This window comes from Pyxicephalus adspersus, chromosome 1 (assembly GCF_032062135.1).
Source record: "Pyxicephalus adspersus chromosome 1, UCB_Pads_2.0, whole genome shotgun sequence".
NCBI lineage: Eukaryota > Metazoa > Chordata > Amphibia > Anura > Pyxicephalidae > Pyxicephalus > Pyxicephalus adspersus.
Genome location: NC_092858.1, coordinates 34,432,141 through 34,453,847, shown reverse-complemented (window position 1 = coordinate 34,453,847; position 21,707 = coordinate 34,432,141). Strand labels below are relative to the sequence as shown.

The 21,707-nt window shown below is 36.8% G+C and overlaps 1 protein-coding gene and 1 long non-coding RNA gene across 3 annotated transcripts in view; both read right to left on the bottom strand.

The window, feature by feature from the left end:
• Positions 1-4,987: 4,987 nt before the first annotated feature.
• HOXC4 (homeobox C4) lies at positions 4,988-7,584 on the bottom strand. Of its 2 annotated transcripts, none has more exons than XM_072406217.1 (2): positions 6,466-7,396; positions 4,988-6,022 (listed from the first exon to the last, which is right to left on the bottom strand). In XM_072406217.1, the coding sequence occupies exons 1-2, from the start codon at positions 7,016-7,018 to the stop codon at positions 5,679-5,681; spliced, it is 897 nt and encodes a 298-aa protein (XP_072262318.1). In that variant the 5' UTR covers positions 7,019-7,396; the 3' UTR covers positions 4,988-5,678. The 2 variants fall into 2 exon arrangements, 1 of the variants encoding a protein (XP_072262318.1); XR_011919972.1 differs by lacking the exon at positions 6,466-7,396 and adding an exon at positions 7,416-7,584 and having other exon boundaries at positions 5,884-6,022.
• Positions 7,585-7,586: 2 nt separating this feature from the next.
• LOC140327066 (uncharacterized) overlaps positions 7,587-21,707 on the bottom strand; it is a 58,127-nt gene continuing 44,006 nt past the window's right edge. The window contains exons 3-4 of the long non-coding RNA XR_011919974.1: positions 16,758-16,795; positions 7,587-7,751 (exon numbers count right to left, since the gene is read on the bottom strand). This is a non-coding gene — a long non-coding RNA (uncharacterized lncRNA). The remainder of the gene's footprint in view (positions 7,752-16,757; positions 16,796-21,707) is intronic.

Here is a 21,707-nt window from a genome sequence, read left to right as displayed (position 1 = left end):
CCTTCTTCCTTTTTAGTCAATGATACAGTGAAAATATGCATGAATAGCATTTGTAGGAAATATATTACAGGAACAAAACAGAATTCAGCTTAAAGTGGGCATGACTCTTAATCCTGATATCTGATTGGCTGTTAAAAGTTTTTTTTTTCCTCATTCTATTATTTCAAAAAGACTACTTGTACATGTTATTGTACTTGCATTACTGCCCCCCAGAATAAGAACCTACTGGCATCTACTGGATTCTTCTGGCTCAGTTCACAAAGGTACCACATCACAACAAGGATTTTTTTAAAAATAAATTAACATTTTTTTTTTGTTTTGTTTTTTAATTGCTATTTTATGTTTTTTTTTTCTAAACTCAATGTGACAAGAAAATTACACATGGCTAAAATGAATACCTTTAAACTTTTATTAAAATCTTTGTGAATGAAACCTAAAAGCCTGTAATAGGGAAAGAATACCCTGTCACTGGTAAAGATGTGAATCTGGGGCAGCTGTAGAGGTAGAACCTGGTATGCTGAGTTTTTTTATTTCCACATCAGAAAGTCCTGTAGCCATAGATAACAGCTTTGCTACAGAATTGTTTGCTCTTTCTATGTACTCTTATGATCGGCTGATTTGCTACACTGTAGGAGTTGTATGTTTCTATTTTGTATTTCATTGATGTTACATTGTATAAGAAGTGTGTTACTGTGTAGCCGCCAGCAGCTCCAGATCCTCATTTTGCTTTTATTATAATACCACACAGTGATATCTGGTTTAGTTTAAAATAACTCTGGGGCTTTCTAACAAGCAACATTTATCATTATTTTGCGCAGATGTTAATCTGAAGCATGTAAATATAAATGTGCAGCCAGTGCAGGGACTATGTGTCCCACCATTTACCCATTTCCAGCATTCTCCATTACCTGCTGCTAGCACACAATAGCTGAGACTGGAGTGTCTGCAAGGGCGAGGCCAGAAGACCTCACTGAATACCCCTATTGTCCCAATGTGGGGTCATGACCGGGGAAATGCAAAACTAACCTGCTGCCAAACACTGCCAATTTACTTTAAACATTTATTGGACTGGTTTTCCCAAGCTAAACATTCAGTGACTCAACACCATGGTCTTTTTCCAGCAGATACCAACAGCACATACCAATATACAAACATATATATGTATATATGTATATATAGTGTATATAATATATATATATATATATATATATAATGAATAGGTATATATATTTATATATATATATTGCAAAACAAATCCATGTGGCGGGAGTATTTGCTGGAGAAAACATGGTGCTCACTTGTGTGTAATAAATACAAATAAAAGCAGAGAAGAATAAATAAATACTAGAAGGTTTATATGATATTCTAAATTAAATGCAAAATGTTTAAGATTGTTTTTGGTTAACTATTTTTTTAGTAGATGAATAATAGTGGAAGCGATAGAATACATAAGTAGGTGTAAATTCTTTGCTTGGGAGTGAGATATATTTGGATACACATACATCCAATCATTAATGGTTTGTAATGAAAGTGAAGTAAAGCTACTTCCATTTACACCCAGCAGCACATGTGTTTCCCTGAGTTTGTGTTACAAGATAAAACGATCCTTGAGTTATAAATTATGACAACATAACTTCTTCCATTGACTGGCCAGTTATGTAATGCATAGAATCCCCAAGTCTCTTTTACTCCACATATTATTCAGCTATTTTTCATATCAGGGAAACCCAGACCTCAAATAATAAAGATGAATCAATTTTGCTTTCAGCAAATGCTAGCAGCAAATTACACACCATAAAAGCAAGTGTAAACCTATTTGCAAAATACTTCAATTTTTACATGGTGCTTCAGCAGATTTTAAGATTCTCCTTACAGATCTTAAAATTAAATATAAATAAATGTAGATGCCCTTAATTTTTACATAGCCCTAGAACCTTACACCAGTATCAGATACATTTTTAAAGTGCCCCTGTGTATAAAGAGCAATCCAATTCGGCTACTGGGGTATGTGAGGACTGAATGTCCTGAGAATGGCTTCCTAGTGAACACAGTGGGATCTGAGCACATTTGCAGGTGCTGGGGACTTGGCACAGTAAGTTTGCATGTGGCTAATAACTTATTACAACGACATATGGTTTTTCTTGCATGCAATATTTACTTGGCAGATAGTGGGGAGGGGGTTTGCAGCCATGATCTGAATTATCTATCAAAAATGTGATTTCTAGGTATGCACAAAGTCCTACAACGTGCAATATTGGGCAATCCCCTTTATTCTTTCCTTCAAGTCCAAGAAAAGATTTGGCTTGGTGATCTGCCATTGAGGATAAATCACACACACTTATTAGGAAGTGCATAAAACTAAATTTTGAGATGATGATGACATCCAGAATCACAATAAATACAACGGTCATCTACAATGAGCTGGCAGTTTCAGTTACCGAACTATAATTTACGTTCTTTAAGCCAGGCTGACTGTTTATGTTTTAACTATACGAAGCTGCAAAGTGTAACATTAAACGGCAGGCATAGGGAATCATGATCGCTGGCTGGAGCCCCAAAGGTTGTAAATATCAGATCTATATGGCTAGACAAGAATAGCTAACCATAAAACTGTACAGGATACAAATGTAGGTTTGCAGGAGATACATGGAAAATAAAGCAGAGGTCTCCCAAGGCTGCATTTGCAAACATTTTCCTGTCTGCACTTCTCAAACTATAGAAGAAGAATATACATTTCAAGGTGAAATATAGAGGCTTGCTTTGATATCCACATATTTAATGCAGTCCCATATATACAACATGGACTAATGGGATGAGGGCACTTAGAGCTGCAACTTTGTTTAAAGTAAAACACTTCAGTTTTAAAGTTCCTCTTGAGAGCATAGTCACTTTTCACCCTCTGCTGAAGTCCATATTTCAAAATAGTCATCTTTAATAACTTCAGCTTGACATCTTTAGCGATCTTTTATCAGCCAAACTGCATACATGTGCTTTGAGTTTTATGGACGAGCTATATAACTGCAGCTGTCTACTTATTTATACCAGCCTCTAAATTTAGGGTCAACACATCTGTATGGGTTATTTTATTAGTATTATTATTTTTATGGGAGCCCACACCAAGAAGGGCTGTTATTATAGACGCAAAATTAAATTACAGAAACATTTCGTGTATTTTTTATTTTTTTGCATGCAAATAATAATGTCCTGGTAGCATTTTACTCTGACTTCAGGAGGAATCTGGTAATATGGCTGTTTAGTCCATGTAGAATAACATAGAAGATACACGTTGTGAGACCTGCATAGGTCAGAGAGGTTTAGAGGTCAGGCTGCAAGCCTAAAATAAAGTTAATGGGATAGAAAATGTGTCCTTTGCATGAACTCTGTTTGCTGCAGTTTACCCCGAACTTCAATAAAATACCTTTTCACACTCTCAACATGAAGGCATCAGGAGGCTGAAAAAGAAGCCTCAGTGGAGACTGGGATGGAAGGCAGCCTTTTTTTTTAAACATTCTTCCCTCTATCTCCCTATCCCCCCACTACCCCCCTTTTTAAAGCATTCATAACACAATTGCAACTGAGGATCCTGCAAGTGTCATTGCCATGACTGTGCTGCTAGAGCCTGATATACAAATAAAATCCCAGAATTAAGGGTAAACATTTGAATTTTCAATGCATAATATTTCAGTACCAGTAAAATCAGTAATAAAAGGATTGAAGTTTTATTTTTTTCTACCTAATCCTGGTGCTATCTTATTTCTTAATTCAATATATGCAGCCTATAGTGGGGGCTTGATTAATGTAGCCGCTGCTTTCTGGGCAGAGCCGTGGAGCACAAAAGTTCCCATCTTATTCAAGCCGCTCTGTGCCTGCGACATTCAATTTTAATTCATCAAATTTTGAAGCAGTTTACAAAAGACAGTGAGAGACACACAGAGACAGAGGGGGGACCCAGAAAGGGTGAACTTACATCCTGAGCAAAAAAAAAAATAAGACTCAATGAGAGCCAACACATAGTTAACTAAGGGCTGCTGTAAACTAAGAACAGTATTTTAGTTTATCCATCAATCCCAAACCAATAAAAAGCAGTATATGTGTTTAGTTTGTGTTAACTTTTCCCAAATTATATTTCTAAACGAAATACAAGTTCTGTTTTTTACCAGATTTATTGCTTGTGTACATTGTATTGAAAAATACATTTTTACTGGGATTTGTTAATGTAACTATGTACTTTAAAGTATCCCAAGCAAAAAATATTTTTAAGCTACTTTTAGTTTGACCTAGTAAATCAATATTGCTCTACTGACAATAAACACAGTAAAACAAGAAGGGAGGTAGGAGATAAAATTGGCTTCTCATCCATAGAGATAAGTGTGCTTACTAGCTGCCTAGGATTGGAGCCTGCAGTGTATCATGTTGCTTGTAATGTGCAGGCCTACCTGAAATTTTACATTCTTCTGCAGCAGGAGATAGGACAGGGCAAGTAAAAATAGCTGAAAAACAAAACCTTTAGGGCCCTGCACCGAGGCAAGAGGATCACACTGGGGTCATTGCTATTTACATTGAAGGGATGCCTTACACAGCTCTGACAAGGCTATAAACATTGAATTCAATAGCCCAAATGCCCCCTCTTCAAAGGCAACATATCAAAGCCAGGCTTAAACAAAAAAATTATTAACACCTACTAGAAATTAACTATGAATCCTTGAATTAAAAATAAAAACACCGGCATTTTAACCCCTAAATTCCTACATAAAAATATAAATATTACACAAAAATGGTTAAAATGACAGCACAGTGACACTAAATATTGTAATAAAGCCAGGCCAATTATTATAGAGTACACCGGGCTGTTCAGGTGCATGGTGTAAGCTAGAAAAATGACACTGGTATATTGCTTATTACAGCAAGAAATAAAGAGCAAAAATGCGTTATTTGGAACAATTGGATAAAATATTCATAGCAGATTAAAAAAAAATACACTGCCAGGTTAAACTAAAACACACTCACTGTTTTATTGAACAAATATACGGTCACATTACACTAGGACTGTTCATAGCATTTATTTTTACAATGTAGTCTTTACCAAAAAAAATAAAAAATGATGAAACACAGTAACAACAGCAAAAGGGATCTATCTACCGACTGAGAAACTCTAGTCTTTAATATTGTCACAGAATGGAATTGCCTTAAAATAAGACAAATTCTAATTTGATGTGCTGCTACTTAGAAGCTGATCACATAATAACAGGATCATTCTTATTATTACTTTCGTATACAAAAGAAAAGAGATTTCATTAAACCTCCATGGGATTTTGTTCTAGCAATGTTAACACTCATTATTTTAAATATTTAAAGGGCAAAATTTCAACCCTGTATTTTTTTTAACTTTAAGAAAATGATTTAAAACTGAACATCCTACCTCCCTCAAATAATAAATTAGGACAAAACTGCCATAAAACAAACAAACAAACATAAAACATAAACAACACTTGACAAAAACCTGATCCCATGCACTGTGACATGCATTTAAAGCCTGTTTGATGATTCAAAAGACCTCTGTTTTCCAACGCACAAGGAAAAAAAACGACAAGAACCAAAATATATATATATTATAATTATTATTAGATTCTATAAATACTCAGTCTTTTGTGTGTAGTTTTTGTTTATTTTTAGTGTATTTATAACCTTGTAATATCCTCCCGCTGGTCCTGAGCTGAGCTTTGCGTTAGATCCTCGTTGGGAGCAGAATTGGAAGCAATGATGTTGGTGGACGCATTGGAGGAGGCAGAGGATCTGACTTTTGTATTTGGTAATCTGTGGTCTTTTTTCCATTTCATCCTTCTGTTCTGAAACCAAATCTTGATCTGCCTTTCCGAAAGACACAACGAGTGGGCAATTTCAATGCGCCTTCGCCTGGTCAGATATCTGTTATAGTGAAATTCTTTCTCCAGTTCCAAGACTTGCTGCCTGGTATAAGCAGTTCTGGATCTCTTGGGCTCACCCCCAGTGTAATTAGGGTTCACTAAGAAAGAAAGAAGAGAATCAGAAAGACAGCAATGGAAGGGGGGAAAATTGGAAAGAAGACAGAGGGATAGGAGAGAAGGGAAGAAGAGGCAACACAAGATTATCAAGGATAGAAAAGATAGCACAATCTGCTAAAATGCCTTGTAAATTCCTCCAGTTCTATTAGAAGGGGATCCCTTAGCTCCAAACAGGCTGAATTATTTATGCACCCCTTACAAAGCTATAGGACTTTTTCCCTCTCTGTCACACACTCCACATACAGAGCAGAATGAAGCACATGGCTGAAGCAGCCCAGACAGGCTTGGCTATAAAATTTATGGTGGGTGTAATTACCCATTCGTAGTCGTAAATCCAGTTCAATTGTGCTAACCCAAAGACTCTTTGAGCTTTAGAAAAAAAAAGGAAAAAAAAAGAGGTTAAGGGAGAAGAAAAGTTTCCTACCAGTACTGACGTGTATTTTCTTCATCCAGGGGTACACTATGGGTTGTTTAGTGGCTGTGCTGGTAGGATGCTCAGGATTTGGCTGGTTGCAAGCTGGGGGTGCTGGGGATGGAGTGGCAGAGGTGGAAGTATTGCTAGGAAGAGATGGTGTTGGATGTTCACAAATCTGGGGTTTGCCTACAAGGTGGTGGTTGCTTTGAGGTTGCCCATGGACCCTGGTATGTGTGGATGGGTTTCCTGGCCCCTGGATGCTGGCACAGCTGTACTGGCGCTCTGTGTAGGCTGTTCTTGGAGGGTACAGTTCCTGGTGATGATGCTGAAATCCAGTGTCTCTGGACCGGCTATAATATTCCGGACTGTGATCTGGTATATAGTTATTTTGCGAATATTCCTCACATGGAGGAAATTTCGGATCGATGTAGTTAGAGTCCATCAAATACGAACTCATGATCATTAATTTCTGGAGTGGAAAATAATTTTTCTCGCTTTGTCGTTTTTCTGCTCCATAAAGCCCTCCTACTAGCTGGCGACCCCGTAAAGTTACTTTCACCATGTGACTCCTCTAGCCAATCACAACCTGCATCCTGCTCCCCGGATAAGGAACCAAAAGCTTATTTAAAATGTAATTTTCCTTTCCATGTTTGTTGTTGTGTTTTGATTTTTTTTTTCTCAAGAGCTGCTCTCATACACTGATCAAGCCCTGCAGCTTTGTGCACGTTTTGGATGGGAACTACAAAAGGATTTCATGGAAAATACACATAAAGGGAGATATAGAAGTGAATGTGCACATTAAATGGATACTAGAGGTGGGTGGGGAATATTCACCTCCTCCCTCTGTAAGAAAGCCATACACACAGTAACATGCACACACACAATAATACATAATCTCCAAACACAGGACCTTTATATGGCCAAAAAATGGTGCAGACCCCCTGATCCTTTGTACCTACCATATTGTCTAATTTATAGGCAGAGGTTCATCAGTTCTATTTCAGGAGAATCCACAAATCATCCACAACCAGGGTGCCCTGCAATGACAAAGCCAAGAGAGTCAGAATCCCAAGTCAAGATCTCTGTACAATGTATTATAGACATGTAGGTATGGGCTGCTACAGCATAGCCATATATATATATATATATATATATATATATATAGATATATCTTAGACAGGTAGGCAGATAATAGAAAGAGCTCACAATCCCATAGGCAGCCTTATGTAGGGTAAACGAAATCACTTATCTGTGCAAAACTGTCTTCTTTCTTTTTTTGTTTCGCATCTGTCCCTCTGCAACAAGAAGGAAGAGGTTAATTCACAACATACAGCAAAAAGCATCAGAAAACATATGAGGATTGGGGAGAATTGCATTATATCAATTTGGCTGTTGTGATTGTGTTCCCTGGTGAAGCTGGCTTTAGATCACCATGTGGGTGTCTTTCTTATTTGGATGGATGCTGTGACTGTGCAGCCAGTTGAGCAGCAAAGTTCATGCAGCCTTGTTGCCTGTATCCCCACTCCTGGCAACAGCTAATACCTCCTAAGCAGGATGGATAATGTCACTCAGTACCTAGTGCAATAACACTGCTGCTAAGGATGGAGGACCTGGTCTGCCAATGCAATTTTCATGGAGAATGGGGGCCCCATCCTAGTTCTCTTCTTAAGTAGACAAAATGACTGGAGAGGGACTCTTGTTCTGTTTGCACGAAGCATCTATTTCACACATCCTACTTCCAGCAGATAATATAGTGCTTAAAAAAACCCTGGGAATTTATGTAAACATTTCCAAGCAAACAGCTATTACAATTAGGTATTTTATCAAGAGCTTAGATTAGGCATTAAAAATGGGAGTGTAGATATCTGATTGCTCCCCTGTTCAGCTTGATAACAATTATAGCATAGAATCATAGCTTGTAGGGCAATGCCATATTTTACTTGATAACAATAAAAGTGACACATAAAGTTAGCTGTTTATGTTTTATTTATTAGACTAAATGTGCCAGCGGTGGTGCAGGCTTTAGGTTCGTTCTAACAGCTTTTATAGGGCAGTAAAAGGCTATAAATCAGCCAGGAGGATTGTACTGGTTGGGACTTGCTCTTTTGCGGTGGCTGTTCAGTCTTTATAGGAAATGTAATAATGTGTTATTTTATGATTATTTAATCTACACCTTTAATCCACTCCTCCCACCCCTCCTCTTTCTCTCTCTCATTCTCTCTGCCTTTCTCTGTCTTTCCACTACCCAAAAGAGGGGAGACTTAAGTCAACATTGTTCCTCTGTGCTAGTGAGCACTTACAACGACTGCTGAATGAAGTGGCACATTAAACACCAGGGATTTCCCACAATTTATTTAAAGTGAGAGAGAAAAAAAAAATGAAGTTGTGAGCAGAGGTTCGTAGCATCACCCATATACCCCCCTAGAGACGAATCTGTGACTGCTGTCTCCACACAAATTCGATTCTACAGGGTGCATATAAGCGCCTTCTTGGTTTCTGCAACTTTCATGAGGGGTTGTTAAATGAATGGGAATTAAAAGTGCCATTATAAAGCCACAATGGTTCTAACTTCATCCAGATGTGAAGCAGCATGCTGTTATTATGGTTCTCTCTTTCCTAACTACCCACTGCCTTGTGCTTAGATAAACACTGCTAACTTCTAGGAGGTAATGTGTCTAGATTTACATCCATCTGCTGGGTTTCTGGGTGTTACCCCCCTAATCAAGGCACATTTCTTGTCTTCTTTACTAAAGGGGTGCTTTCTATGCAGCCAACAACTCGCATTCCCATCAAAGGGCTGATTTAATAAAGTGATCTTTTTTCACATGGCTAATTACTTACATCTAGTTGCAATTCATAGTTTTAATATTTTAACTGGAATTCTGATAAGAACACAGAGCAGTGTATATTTCGCTCCTTAATAAACCACCCTATGCAAAAAAATATAGGGGACTTTTTTTTTGTAAAAAAATACCATAAATGCTATGGGCGATTCAAAGGAGCCCGAATGCAATAAATCAGTGTAAAGTAATAACTTTTTAATACATCGCCCTTTTACTTTACCATATAACAGTCACATCTCTCCAGCTAAAAATAAATAAATATAACTCTGTCATATTTGAATGTATTAAAATATATGCAATGTCATAAATTATTAAAATTTATCTAATTTATCTAAGATGTCTATATTCATATACTATGATTGTTTAAAAAATGTATATTACATTGATATGCTGAGATCTTTAAATAAAAGGCCTGCTTGATTATTTTATTAATTTTTTTATTTGCTAAGCATGCTCTAGCTAATTTTTTCTCACTACTCCTGTCCCTTTCTGTACAATCAGTATACTAGCATACTGAGATATATGTTTATGCTGGTTCTTAGCTCCATCACAAGGCTTTCTTTGCTGTAACAAATATGGCCAGTTCTTGTCAAGCCATTTCTCTTTCTCCAAGCTGCTTTCATTAACTAGTGAGCGAGCCCGGGTAAGGTGCAGATCTGGGAGCCACATCTTAATGCAGAAAGCAGCATTAAATAACACTGCTGAGCTTTGTATGAAGGAGAATCAGCCCAGCTGTGACGTGCACTGGGAATGTGGGGGCACATGGAGGAAAAAAAAACAATTTACTAATACACCAGGATTAAGGGAATCTGTTTGTAAACAGTTTGGACTTTGTGGCAAAACTTACAAGTAAGATCCAAAAATCTCAATCTCTCTTTTTTTCTCTGTCCCCCTTTCTTTCTGTCTATCCCTATCTCTTTCTCTCTCTGCTCTGCTCCTCCAGCTTTTTGTTGCTGCCTAAAAAGCCTGGAAAATTATGCGGCTGTGGAGTTGCTGAAACATTCTGAGCACAAAGCGTCTTTTTTGACAGTTCCGAAGAAAAATAACTGTCTATTGTCCCCAAGGGTTCATTGAAGGTGCTATTACCATACTGACCGTTTTGGTAACCTGCACCTCACGCAATTAGCAATCTGTGCATGTTAGAAAAATGGACTACAATCTACTCTTTCTGCTTGGCATAACAGCAAAACCCTGACGTCTCCCCCTCTAATAACAAAACCGACATTCTCTTATTTTTCTTACTGATGCCAAAAGTCACAAGCAAAGATGCTCATCACTAATCATCGTATGTCTGAGTATCAGAAGCATACGTATATTATGTGTTCTAGAAAGCTAATTGGCATAGACATTTTACGTTTAATTGATTTTTTTTAGTTTTAATATGCTTTCAGATGGGAACTTAGTCCATCTCTTGTAAATGTAATAAAGAGGAAAGGTTGCTACACCCTGATTTAGAACCATTTGTCTTGTAGATCGTTTTATTTTTCTCTGAAGAAACAAAAAAATGAGCAAATATTTATTCCCTCCTCCTTTGTAAAAGAAAAAAGGAAAGAAAAATTAAAAATGCATTTTGTGTTTGTAAGGAGAATGCAAAGATTATTCCACTCCCATAGTGCAATTCAATTTTCTTTAAATCTCGTTTAAAGTGGGCTCTTTTTTTCCCCTCAAAGTGCACGCATTTTAATACTGGTTAGACAGCGTGACCTGAATTTCACCTCTGTTGCTTGACTTCCACCAATAGGTCACTGCCACAGAATATTGATGGTAGAACTCAGTTGAAATCTGTCTCCGCACAAATGGCCTTTAGATCTTATAGCTAGTTCAATAACTAGTTATAATGTAGAAGGGAAAAATGGGAGCCAGAGGCAAAGTAATTTGATGTTTCATTTTTATGCTGAAAAAAAAAAAAGTTGTGTTTTCTTTTTTTTTTTCTGTCCTATTTTCCTAAAATAAAAATAAGCTTTAAAAGCATATGTGGCTCGTATGTGGTTTGAATGTATACAGAAAATGTGTTTTGTTAGGTTTGTGGGGTGCACAAAGGAGGATCAGTTCATCATGAACTCTGCAAGGCTTCATTTTCATTAGACTGAAACCCAGCTAGCCACTTGCTGTGACACCCTTCTCCTCTTCACATGCCACTTACATATACATTACATGACACAGCCAAGGTATGTATGTTGCAGGGATATAAGGGCTCCTTTTATTGTGACTTTAGACTGATATGAAGGTAGAATTTTGCAGATACATTTACTGGAAAAAAAAAACAGGGAGAAAAAAAAATGCAATTATTTAAAAAGCATACGTTTGTATGCATTGTATAAATGATGTTTGTAGGTATATGTGTTTACATCATATTATATAAGTACTGATACTAGTAAGTTATAGTTTACTATTTATATGCAAATATTTTATCATGTAAATGTGTGTGTCTGCATATATATATATATATATATATATATATATAAATATATATATATATATATATATATAATATATATATTTCTTTAGAAACATTTGCCACAGTTGCTACAGCAGTCAGGATCACCTATTTATATATAAAGGATAATATATTGTAAAAAGAATCGATGTTCTTATTACTATCCAGCAGCATATAAACTAACACAATTTTATACATGCCAATTAGCAGTCATTGAACGTCTCTGAATTAGGATCACTCTCTATAAATAATAAAGGTATAAATATCTAGGTATAAATATCTTTATAGAACACAAGTAGTCTAGTTTGAAATATATTCATTTTTATTTTATTATTTTTAGATACATTTGACTACTGTTAAAGTGTTATGGTTGTTTGTGATCTAGATAAGTATTTGTCTGCAGTTTGTTATCTATGACAGTAAACACGTGTATATATGGGGAATTTAACCCTGGCACCACTGTATGGTAGAAGTTAATCCCAGATTATTGGTATTAAATTGGCTGTTTGTCACCAGGTTTATCAGCAATTTTACTTCTGATTTAATAATCACCATCGTATCTGTGTAGTTACCAGGGAATATCACAACGACTTATCTTTCCTAAAGTGCTACCAGTCCCCTGTAAGCAAGGGGTTAATTTCAGAGTGGACTGAAGTGGATCTCTTTAGCTACAGCAGAGAATGTTTGTGTAAAATGATAAGAAGCGGTGTTGTACACCGTCCATAGAGAATGACCCTTCTAGTATAAAAATTACCCTGACCCTGCTGAATAAACAGCACGGCTATCATACACAATCAATACTCTCCTATAGATCAGGAGATATTACCTCCATACATTCGCTTAGGGGAAATAAAAGGCGTTTGAAACACAGGTTGCAAACGAGCAGCTTTCTCAGCTACTATTGACAGATCGGGCAATTGAGAATCAATTTAGTGATAAAGCTATCCTCTCGGGATGTTTATGCAGATATCTGGCAGAATCTGAGGGCAAAGAAAGGTCTCATCAGCCCTGGAATAGTGCAAGGTGCCTTGCTGGATAAAGGGTCCCAGTTGTCCATCATTGCTGCACCATGAAGAAGGGGCAGAAGACAACCTTACCCAACATCACTTCTTTCATCTTCAAGTGGCCAAGTGCCTTGTGGAAGCCTTTATAAACACTGATACACTCTACTTAAATACTTAGAAAAACACTGTAAACACTGATTTTATTTTATCAGTAGCTGAAGGGCACTGATCTCACCAAGAGGTGGGAGGACAAGATTAAACGTTCCTACATTTTACAGACCTCTCCCTGCCTGTTGCCCACCTTTTGCCCCTTTGTGTCTTTGAAGTCTCTCATAGAGTCTAAATACTCAGGAACAAGGAATCCTGTAAGGTGATTTCTAATATTTACCAAGGGAATGCTATTTTCAGTATCAGCTCCCTCCTCTTTCCTCATTGCTAGTGGACAGGCCGCCAAGAATATATCCCAGGTTTAAATAATCGTCATTACTGAAGTCATTGAGAAACCAGCTAGACTAGTAAAGGGATTTGCCGAACTTTCCAGGGCTCAGAAAAAAAACTGGTTTTAATCATTTGTCAAGCCAGGTATATCAAGAGGAATAGTCAATAAAAAATACTATATCCAGAGTGACATAAACTAAATAAAGGGACTGATGGAGAATTTATCTATTCATTATTTTTAAGAAAATAATGTTTAAATGCTTAATTATTTCCTTCTTTTCTCTCTCATTTTTATACTCTTTTCATGTTTTCCCTATTTTTTTCTCTTTATATCTTTCTTCTTTTATATCTATTTTTCCTTCTTTCTTTTTTCCTTTCTTTCTTTCTTTCTTTCTTTCTTTCTTTCTTTCTTTCTTTCTTTCTTTCTTTCTTTCTTTCTTTCTTTCTTTCTTTTTACCTTTAGCTTTCTTTCTTTCGCTTCATTTTTACAACCTAATTTCTATACTGAAAGGACAATTTACTAATAGCAAAATGTACACTAATATGCATCTTTTACTGTCCTAACTTTTTCTAAACTGAACACAGTTTAATGCCAAAAAATGTAAATGCGATATTTTGAAACATTAATGTAAACATTGTAGCTTGTACCTAAAAAGACAGACAATCACCTATAGAGAATGAGAAGATAAGGGAGAGTAAGTGTGTGTGAGGAAAGAGAGTAAAGGAGAATACAGAGAGAGAAATACATGAAAATATACAGAAGGGGATAGCTTTTTACTTCTTTTCCTTTGTTGTTGAAAATAAACAGCCATGGTTTCTAATAACAAATCTTGGACCTTAGAAAGAAGTTAAATCGAATAATCTGTTGGGCAGATCTCTTGTTTGGTTGGACTGTATACACAAAATGAAAGAACTAAGAAGGTACATCACACCTATCAGAAAATGAGAAAACCTAGAGGGAAGAAATACCTTCAGATCATAAGATGGTACTGGAAGATAAAGAGGTGTCCTGGAAGATGGAGAGAGCTTCACTGAAGTACAGGGGGGACTGTGAACATCAAAAGAGATCAGAGGGGATGGAAGGAGGTGCAGGGAGGTGAGAGGAGATCCTGGGAGATGGACTATAGTCATGGGAATTAGAGAAAGGTGCTTGGTGATAGAAGTCTGCAAAAAAGGTTTTGGTACAGCCATACACAACTTCTACACCAACTATGTTTCTTACTAGTAAAGAAGTAAGATAGAGATGACTGAGAATATGTTACAGCTTAGATATAAGAGATCATAGATTTATATGTTCTTTACATAAACTCACCCCTTATTCCCTCTATAATATCATCTAACCTGATAACATTCCTGGAAGCACCCCTACTCCCTTTAAATTGTCTCCTAACCTGGTATCATTCCTGGATTAACCCCCTCTGCCCCTAACATAAATCTATAACCTGATATCATTCCTTGATTCACCTCCTGTCCCCATAATATTACCCTTCACCCCTAATATTGTCCTACAATGTAATGATCCAACTCCTATTAATTTCTTGATTGCTTCGTAAATGCTAAGATGTATTAAGTCCTTCCAGTACATCGTGTTTAATATGTGTAGTTATGTAAGACCTTATAATGCAAATATTGAAGATATAATATGATATTTTTGTTGCTGACATGTTTTATTGTGCGATATTGAAATAAGAGCCATCATATGCCTTAGCTTGTGTATTCAATGCGACATGTATTATAAATGCAGCAGAAGAAAAAGGTGAGCTAGAACACCTCAGAAGGTCATTTTGCCCAGAATATGGGAGGGGTGGAGGGCTCCCTTAAGTGGCATTTACGTTCGGTGTTATTGTACTATACAGCCATCAATAAAGCCGTTACAGGGGCCTCAATTCTAACGACAGAACGCCTGGTTATGGGCTCACGTTCATAATTTATGCAAAGATTGAGTGATAGGCACCTATTTCTGATTTATAAGTTGTCAGCTTTTATTTGCTTCTGCTAGAGGGCTGAAATTAGCTTTCAGTCAGAAGAAATATACACACATACATACTGTAATTGCCCAAACATCCTGACCCAGAAGTGAGCTCTCTGCATGGAAAGGTGCCTTTTGCATGTACAAGTGTGCAGCATATGGGGCTGAGAGTGGCATGTCTTGTATATGTGGGTGAACTATTAGACAGATGTTTTATGCTGACATAAAACGAACAAGCAATGGTTGTGTCCTAGACTAAGCACATAGCTATTCTCAGCCTGGTGATGACTCTCCATTGCCCCTAAATCAAGATTGCCTGTTTGTTGCTATAATGTACATATTCTGAAAGATTTGTTTGTACTGGAGAGGTAAGGAAGGGGCACAGGAGGACTGCTAAGCAGGGCTCCATAGGTCGTATATTTACCTATTCTACTCAGGACAATCAGGCACGATTCATAATAATGGAGCTGAACACACAACTTGCTTATTAGACAGCTGAGGAAAGACAAAATGCTTATTTTGTGATGAAAGAAGGTGAAAGAGGCAGATGTGGGAGACAGAACAATCCCAGGACACAGTGCGGTCCTTTCACACCTTCTGTTGTGTTTGTTTTCTAACCTTTCTGTCGTTTTGTCACCTTTTCTGTCTTTTCTGTGCTGGTGATACTTTTCTCCCCTTTATCTCCTTGTCTGATCTATTTTCCATGGACTATGGGCCATTACAAAAGGATCCTTCTTAACCAAGGAACCTGTGCTGGATTCAGACACAGTAATATATTAAAAGGAGTTTAAAATCTTAACTGAAAGAAAGAAAAAATATTATCCTCAATTGTCCAATCACATGAAGAAAAAGTTATGCTTATTTCTGTTATCCGCACATGATTGGATGAATAAAGTGATTATTTATTCTTTCTTTGGTCAAGATTCTCAACTATCTCTTAAAAGGTAAGGGGACACTTTTTTTGGACACAACGAAAATTATACATTCATGTCTTTTCCTTTATTATATTTTGCATTTTAAAATTTGTTTTTATTTATAAAGTTGGTATCTTTTTATATTTTTTCTTTTAAAATATTTTTTACATATTCTCTTTTAAATCAGACACATTTTACATTTAGTAATGTTTTGTAAATAGTTAGAATCAAACTGAGATTGAAATATTTTTGCCTGCCTTACTTTTACACAATTGTGATACAGAATATTAGTATGAAGAATTATATAATATGTAGTTGTTACTAGTCACCCTCTGGTGTCTGTATGAAACAGCAGTGTTGTTTAACACATGTTGGATCCTCTAAAAGTGATTTTTTTGTTTTTCTTGCTTTTTTGAGGCACCTCTGGGAATTTTGTGGCAACTCAGAGCAATTTCCAGTGTAAAGACACCAGGCTGCTTCCTGTGATTAGAGTTGGCCGGGCAGAACACCTACCGACGTTTATGGCCCCTTTCTCAGTGTTCCCAGCTGGGAAATCTGGCTGCCATAGAATGTTAACCCTGCAGCTACTGGAACAAAGGGGGGATCTGGATGGTGAACTTCGATCAAATTGACTCTTTTAACCATGTAATAGTCGACACATCTGGCAATAATCAATGCACTCAATTCTTTTCTTACCTAGAGGGGTCCAACCCGGGTCCTGGTACAGAAGGGACCTGCAGCAAGAAAGGGGACATGTCTGAGAGCACAGAAACATTGTACACAGACATACAATATACATGGATGCCCACTATAATAATGATATCAACCCATGTGTAACCCCCATTGGATACAAGGAAATTCTGCAATAGTGATTCTGCAATTCCAGATTTTATACTTTGTATTATCTGTACATTTTACTGCTAAATTGCCTTTTCCAATAAAACATTTTGCATACAGTTTTGCTTATTTACATCTATCGCTGACCTGTAAATCTATACGATGAATAGAAATGAGATTTTTTAAATTGGAGCTGGAACTTACACTGAAATGAATTGTAGTTATAGCATTTACAAATGGAAATCCTCCATTAGAAAAGGAATAGCTGATTAAAATTGATTTTGTTTAACTTAATAACTGTGTTATCCCTCTAAGGATTCCAGGGACATCTTTGAAACCACACCAATATTCACCCATACTAAGAGATTGACATCTGGGGTTTTATATCATATTTCGTCATTTGAAGCTGAAAGAATGATAGACCATGACTTTTTATTATTTGTATTGTCCGCAATAAAGTATCAGATGTGATTGCAATACAAACCTTTGGTGGGATACAGGTGACTAATACAATAAAAGTCTCACGTACTAATAGGGATCTACTGTTCACACCTGCATCAAGTTAAGAAGGAGTTAAATTTATTTTTCACCATTAACCCATTGGAAGCTTTGGCTGTCCCAGCCTTGAAGGATCATCTTTAATAAATGTATCAATTGCTGATTTTAGTACAGTTATAATAGTGATATTCTGTATTTTTGTGTTCCAAATAATCCTAAATATTCTATCTAATGGGCGAATTTTGCGCTGTATGATAAATATCGACTTTGCAAACGGTGTCCAATGATTTAGTGATATCATACAAATAACACAAAGGCCTCAGCAGAGAATAAAGAGGAATCGGATAATGGGATGAAGGTGTGAAATGTTACTGAATTATTAGCAATGCTTTAATCATCGGGCGGAGCACTGCAAATAACACAGAGTGGTACAATGTTTACCTTGAGTCTTTGATGTGTGTGGGAGAGCTATAAATACAGACGGGTGTGTAAAGGCAAACAGGCTGCCTGCACCACTAAAACAATGTGCCTCCGGTCTGTAATTCTGCTCTGATTTTATTTGGGCATTTAGGAGATGAAAATACTCTGCTCCTATTTTGCTGATAATACTTTCTAATGTTTAACTATGACGTCACAGTGACGTAACACGCCAGTTCTATAACATTCACATAACATGTTCCTGCTTCTAAGGTTTAGAAACTATGGAAAACGATTTCTGTTAGAAGAAAGCAACCCTTATAAGAACACAACGATGTCTCTGCAACATTTAAATATTTACAGGTGATTAAACTGAAATGGCATCATAGTACTTATCTGGATGATGAGAATGGCTGTTCATGTTTTTAATTTAAACTAACATTCCTCAGGGGAGGTACAACATAGACACAATCTGATTCCAGATGGTAAATTCCAATGTTTAGTACATATCATACCCACACCTGTGCAGGAAGGGAAATATTAGGAATTGATGTTACTGTCGTGTTTGCTGGAAGTCATTGTAGCCAAAATGAAGCAATAAATGGGCAGATTTCCTGTATAGTAATAATGGTGATCTGAGTGTTGGGGGGGATCACACTCTTTGTACACATAGAACCACTGTCAGTATTCACTGGTGTCCACATTGGGGAGATTCGCCTCTCTAGTTGTCACCAGGGCATAGAACAGGACAACACTAATTGTGACTTGTCATCAGAACAAAATACAGATAAAATCTTCCACCTGAAAAACTAAATAGTGGTTTTATTTACTTGGAGAGATTTTTCACTCGTGTTCTACAAAACAGGAATTGAAGGGAAACTTCCCCAGTGGGACCCCTGGCAAAAATCCCGACAGGAGGACTAACCATCTGTATAGCATTAAAGACATTTAAAAACTAAATATCAAAAAAAAAATCTTTAAAAAGTAATAAAATAAATAGAACAAGATTCATTCACTGTGCATTGGATAAGTCATCAGGAGTGGAACTACAACGCCCAGCGTGTTCTGCTTCTCAGCCTGCACTGGGGTCTGTTTTTTCATTCTAAAAAAACTTGAAAATTACTGTATTTGATTATCTAACGAATTCTCGTTCTGTTCTTTGTATTCGATGTACTTACAGCTGGCTATAATAATAAAATATGTAAAATAATTGTTTTATACAGATCGTTTTAAACAACTGTTGTAGCCCGAGGGGAGCAAATCATTTGTTCTTTTTAGTTGTTTTTCCCCCTTTATATTGTGTTAACACACACCAAGAAATGCCATTCCCTCTAATTGGATGTGGTAATTTGTAGGGTGATGGGCCCATTTAATGGGTCCATTAAGCTAAAAGAACCGAGTGGGGTCGCAGAGTTGTATTTAAATATCACTAGCTTTTTATTTTATTGTAGGTAGGTATAGTAATGTCACATGCAACACCGCCGATTATTACTCCTGACTTCCCAAAAGCCACCATACAAGTATTTTATCTTCCATGACTTCAGCCTATGCAGAGTTAGAACATTAGAACTTTTATGGCTATGGAGTAGTTAAGATGGGATTTACAAGCCTGACACATATGCAGGATGCCCTGTTTCCCCAATTTCCACTATATAATTCCTAGGGTTAATTTGCTCACACACTGCGGATGTCTTATAATTACACTTAATTCCCCCTTGCTGACAGCCGCGGTGAGCTTGCCGCCTTCTGATTGGCCGAGCGGCATCAAGTGCACCCTTGCTGTCTTTAAATTCCCTTTGGTACACTTAGCAGAAGCCTAAGCTGACATCTCTCATTGGGGGCTATGTAAGGCTTCTGGATTTTTTTGGGGGAACATCAGTCTAATAGGAAACATGGGATTAACAAGTTCTGTAGATAAAGCTATTGTGTGAAAAAATAATAAGGGGAGCAGCACATTATTTTAGTGTTGTTACATCTAAATGTATAATAAACAGGCAGATTGAATGCAATGCTCAGATTTTGGTAAAGTTATGCAAATAACTATGGGGGGGGGGGGGGCAGTAACTACAGCTACCCATGTCAAGTTACCTGCAGAAGATTTTAGTTTTTTAATTCTCAGATATCAAAAGTGATCACAGGTCCAGTGAGAATTTTAGTAGATTATCCTCAGATATATTAGTATCAATGTAAATGTTGCATTTGATATGTTTTGTGTTACTTTTCAGGGCCAAAGAAAGCAGTGTGCAGTTTTTACTAGGAGAAAACTTAAAGATGGGTTCCAGTGGCCAAGCATGGTATTCAAACCAATAATGTACACACAATATAAATTCAAAAGTATATATAACAATTATAGAAAAAAATAAAAGTATCATAAAGTGGCAAAAACATTGTATAAGGAATGAATCCAACTAAGCTTCTACTGTCAAGATAAAGTGCACATTATGTAGTGTGGAAACTCCAGAACTAGACATATATAACTATAAAGGGCTCATGGTCAATATTTCTAATACACTTAACATTAGATTTGATAGATAGATTATAAATAGAAATCAGGAAAAATCTGATCAATGTTTGATTGATATATTGATTAAACGTTGATCAGGAATCCCTGTACTTTATCCAATCAGTGTACCCTCCGCTATGACCACCAATAATAACAATTACCAGGAGAAGCTCCAAAACTGGTGGTCGGAGGGCTGGAATCAGAAGTAATCTGGCTTGGTCAACATGTGGGAAGTATTGATCATTGACCTTCTATCAGCCAGTTTGTACTCCTATCAGCCAGTGCATGACCAGAATAATCTTCAGTTTCAGGTGTTAATACACAGACTTCGGTCCTTTACTGAGATTGGCTATTTAAATTTTCATTCACACTTAGTGTGCATTAGAAACTGCAGCAAATGAGATAAAGCCCCATCCATTCTCTTCATCCCTACCTAAAAGTTTATTTAGTGGTGTTTAACATATAATTTAAATGATCCTGACAGCCATGGACTCACAATTTCTCCCAAAGGGTGACAATATTGAACAGTTTGCAATGAATTCACTGCAAACTTGACACCTTTCTCAGTGGTAAGTATAAGGGCATCAGAAGAAAGGTGGCAGTGTCTCTTTATTTGAGCCCCCCAACCGCTGACTTTAATCCTAACTGTACCTAACCACACAATTTCTTTGTTCTGTGCAGCTAAAACCTACTATTTGTAGCAGGTTGGCACCACTGAACAAAAGCTTTTAGGGTGATATTGATCTGCAAGGATTTAGATCCTGTCCATATCATTATTTTCCTGCCCCCAAGGTAAGCCCCTGCCTACAGTTTTATTCTCCTTTCTCATCTGTGCATTCCTATAAACTTATTAGGTAGGCAATGCCAGTCACATAATAGGCAATGCATTATATACTAATGAATGATGACAAATATGCAACGACGGTATTTAAAAATTCTTTATAAAAAAAGTTTAAAAAAACTTGGACTTTACAGGGTGCATAAAGTACTTTACCATGTAAACTTTATACACTTAGATTTGGGGAAAAGTTTAGGGGAAAGACTACACCAGAGCTCACTGGGTATTTAACACCAACACAGGCAAGAAAGACAACTACCCCTTTTGTAAATCAACCCTTTTATGTATTAATATTTCAGGTACCTAAATCAAACATGTATGGCATACCTGTGCAATAACATGGTTTTGTATGGAGATCAATCAATTACTTCAGAGAACTACTGAACTACAAAACTTTAATGTTGTCTTATAATACTATGGCTTCTAACTTTCCCATCAAGATTTAGCATGCACTTGAAATCACTTTTTTGTTCCAGCAGGAAGAGCCAATTCATGTTGACAAGACCATCTGAGAAGTATGAATACCGCTCATTGATACCTCCTTCATCAACAA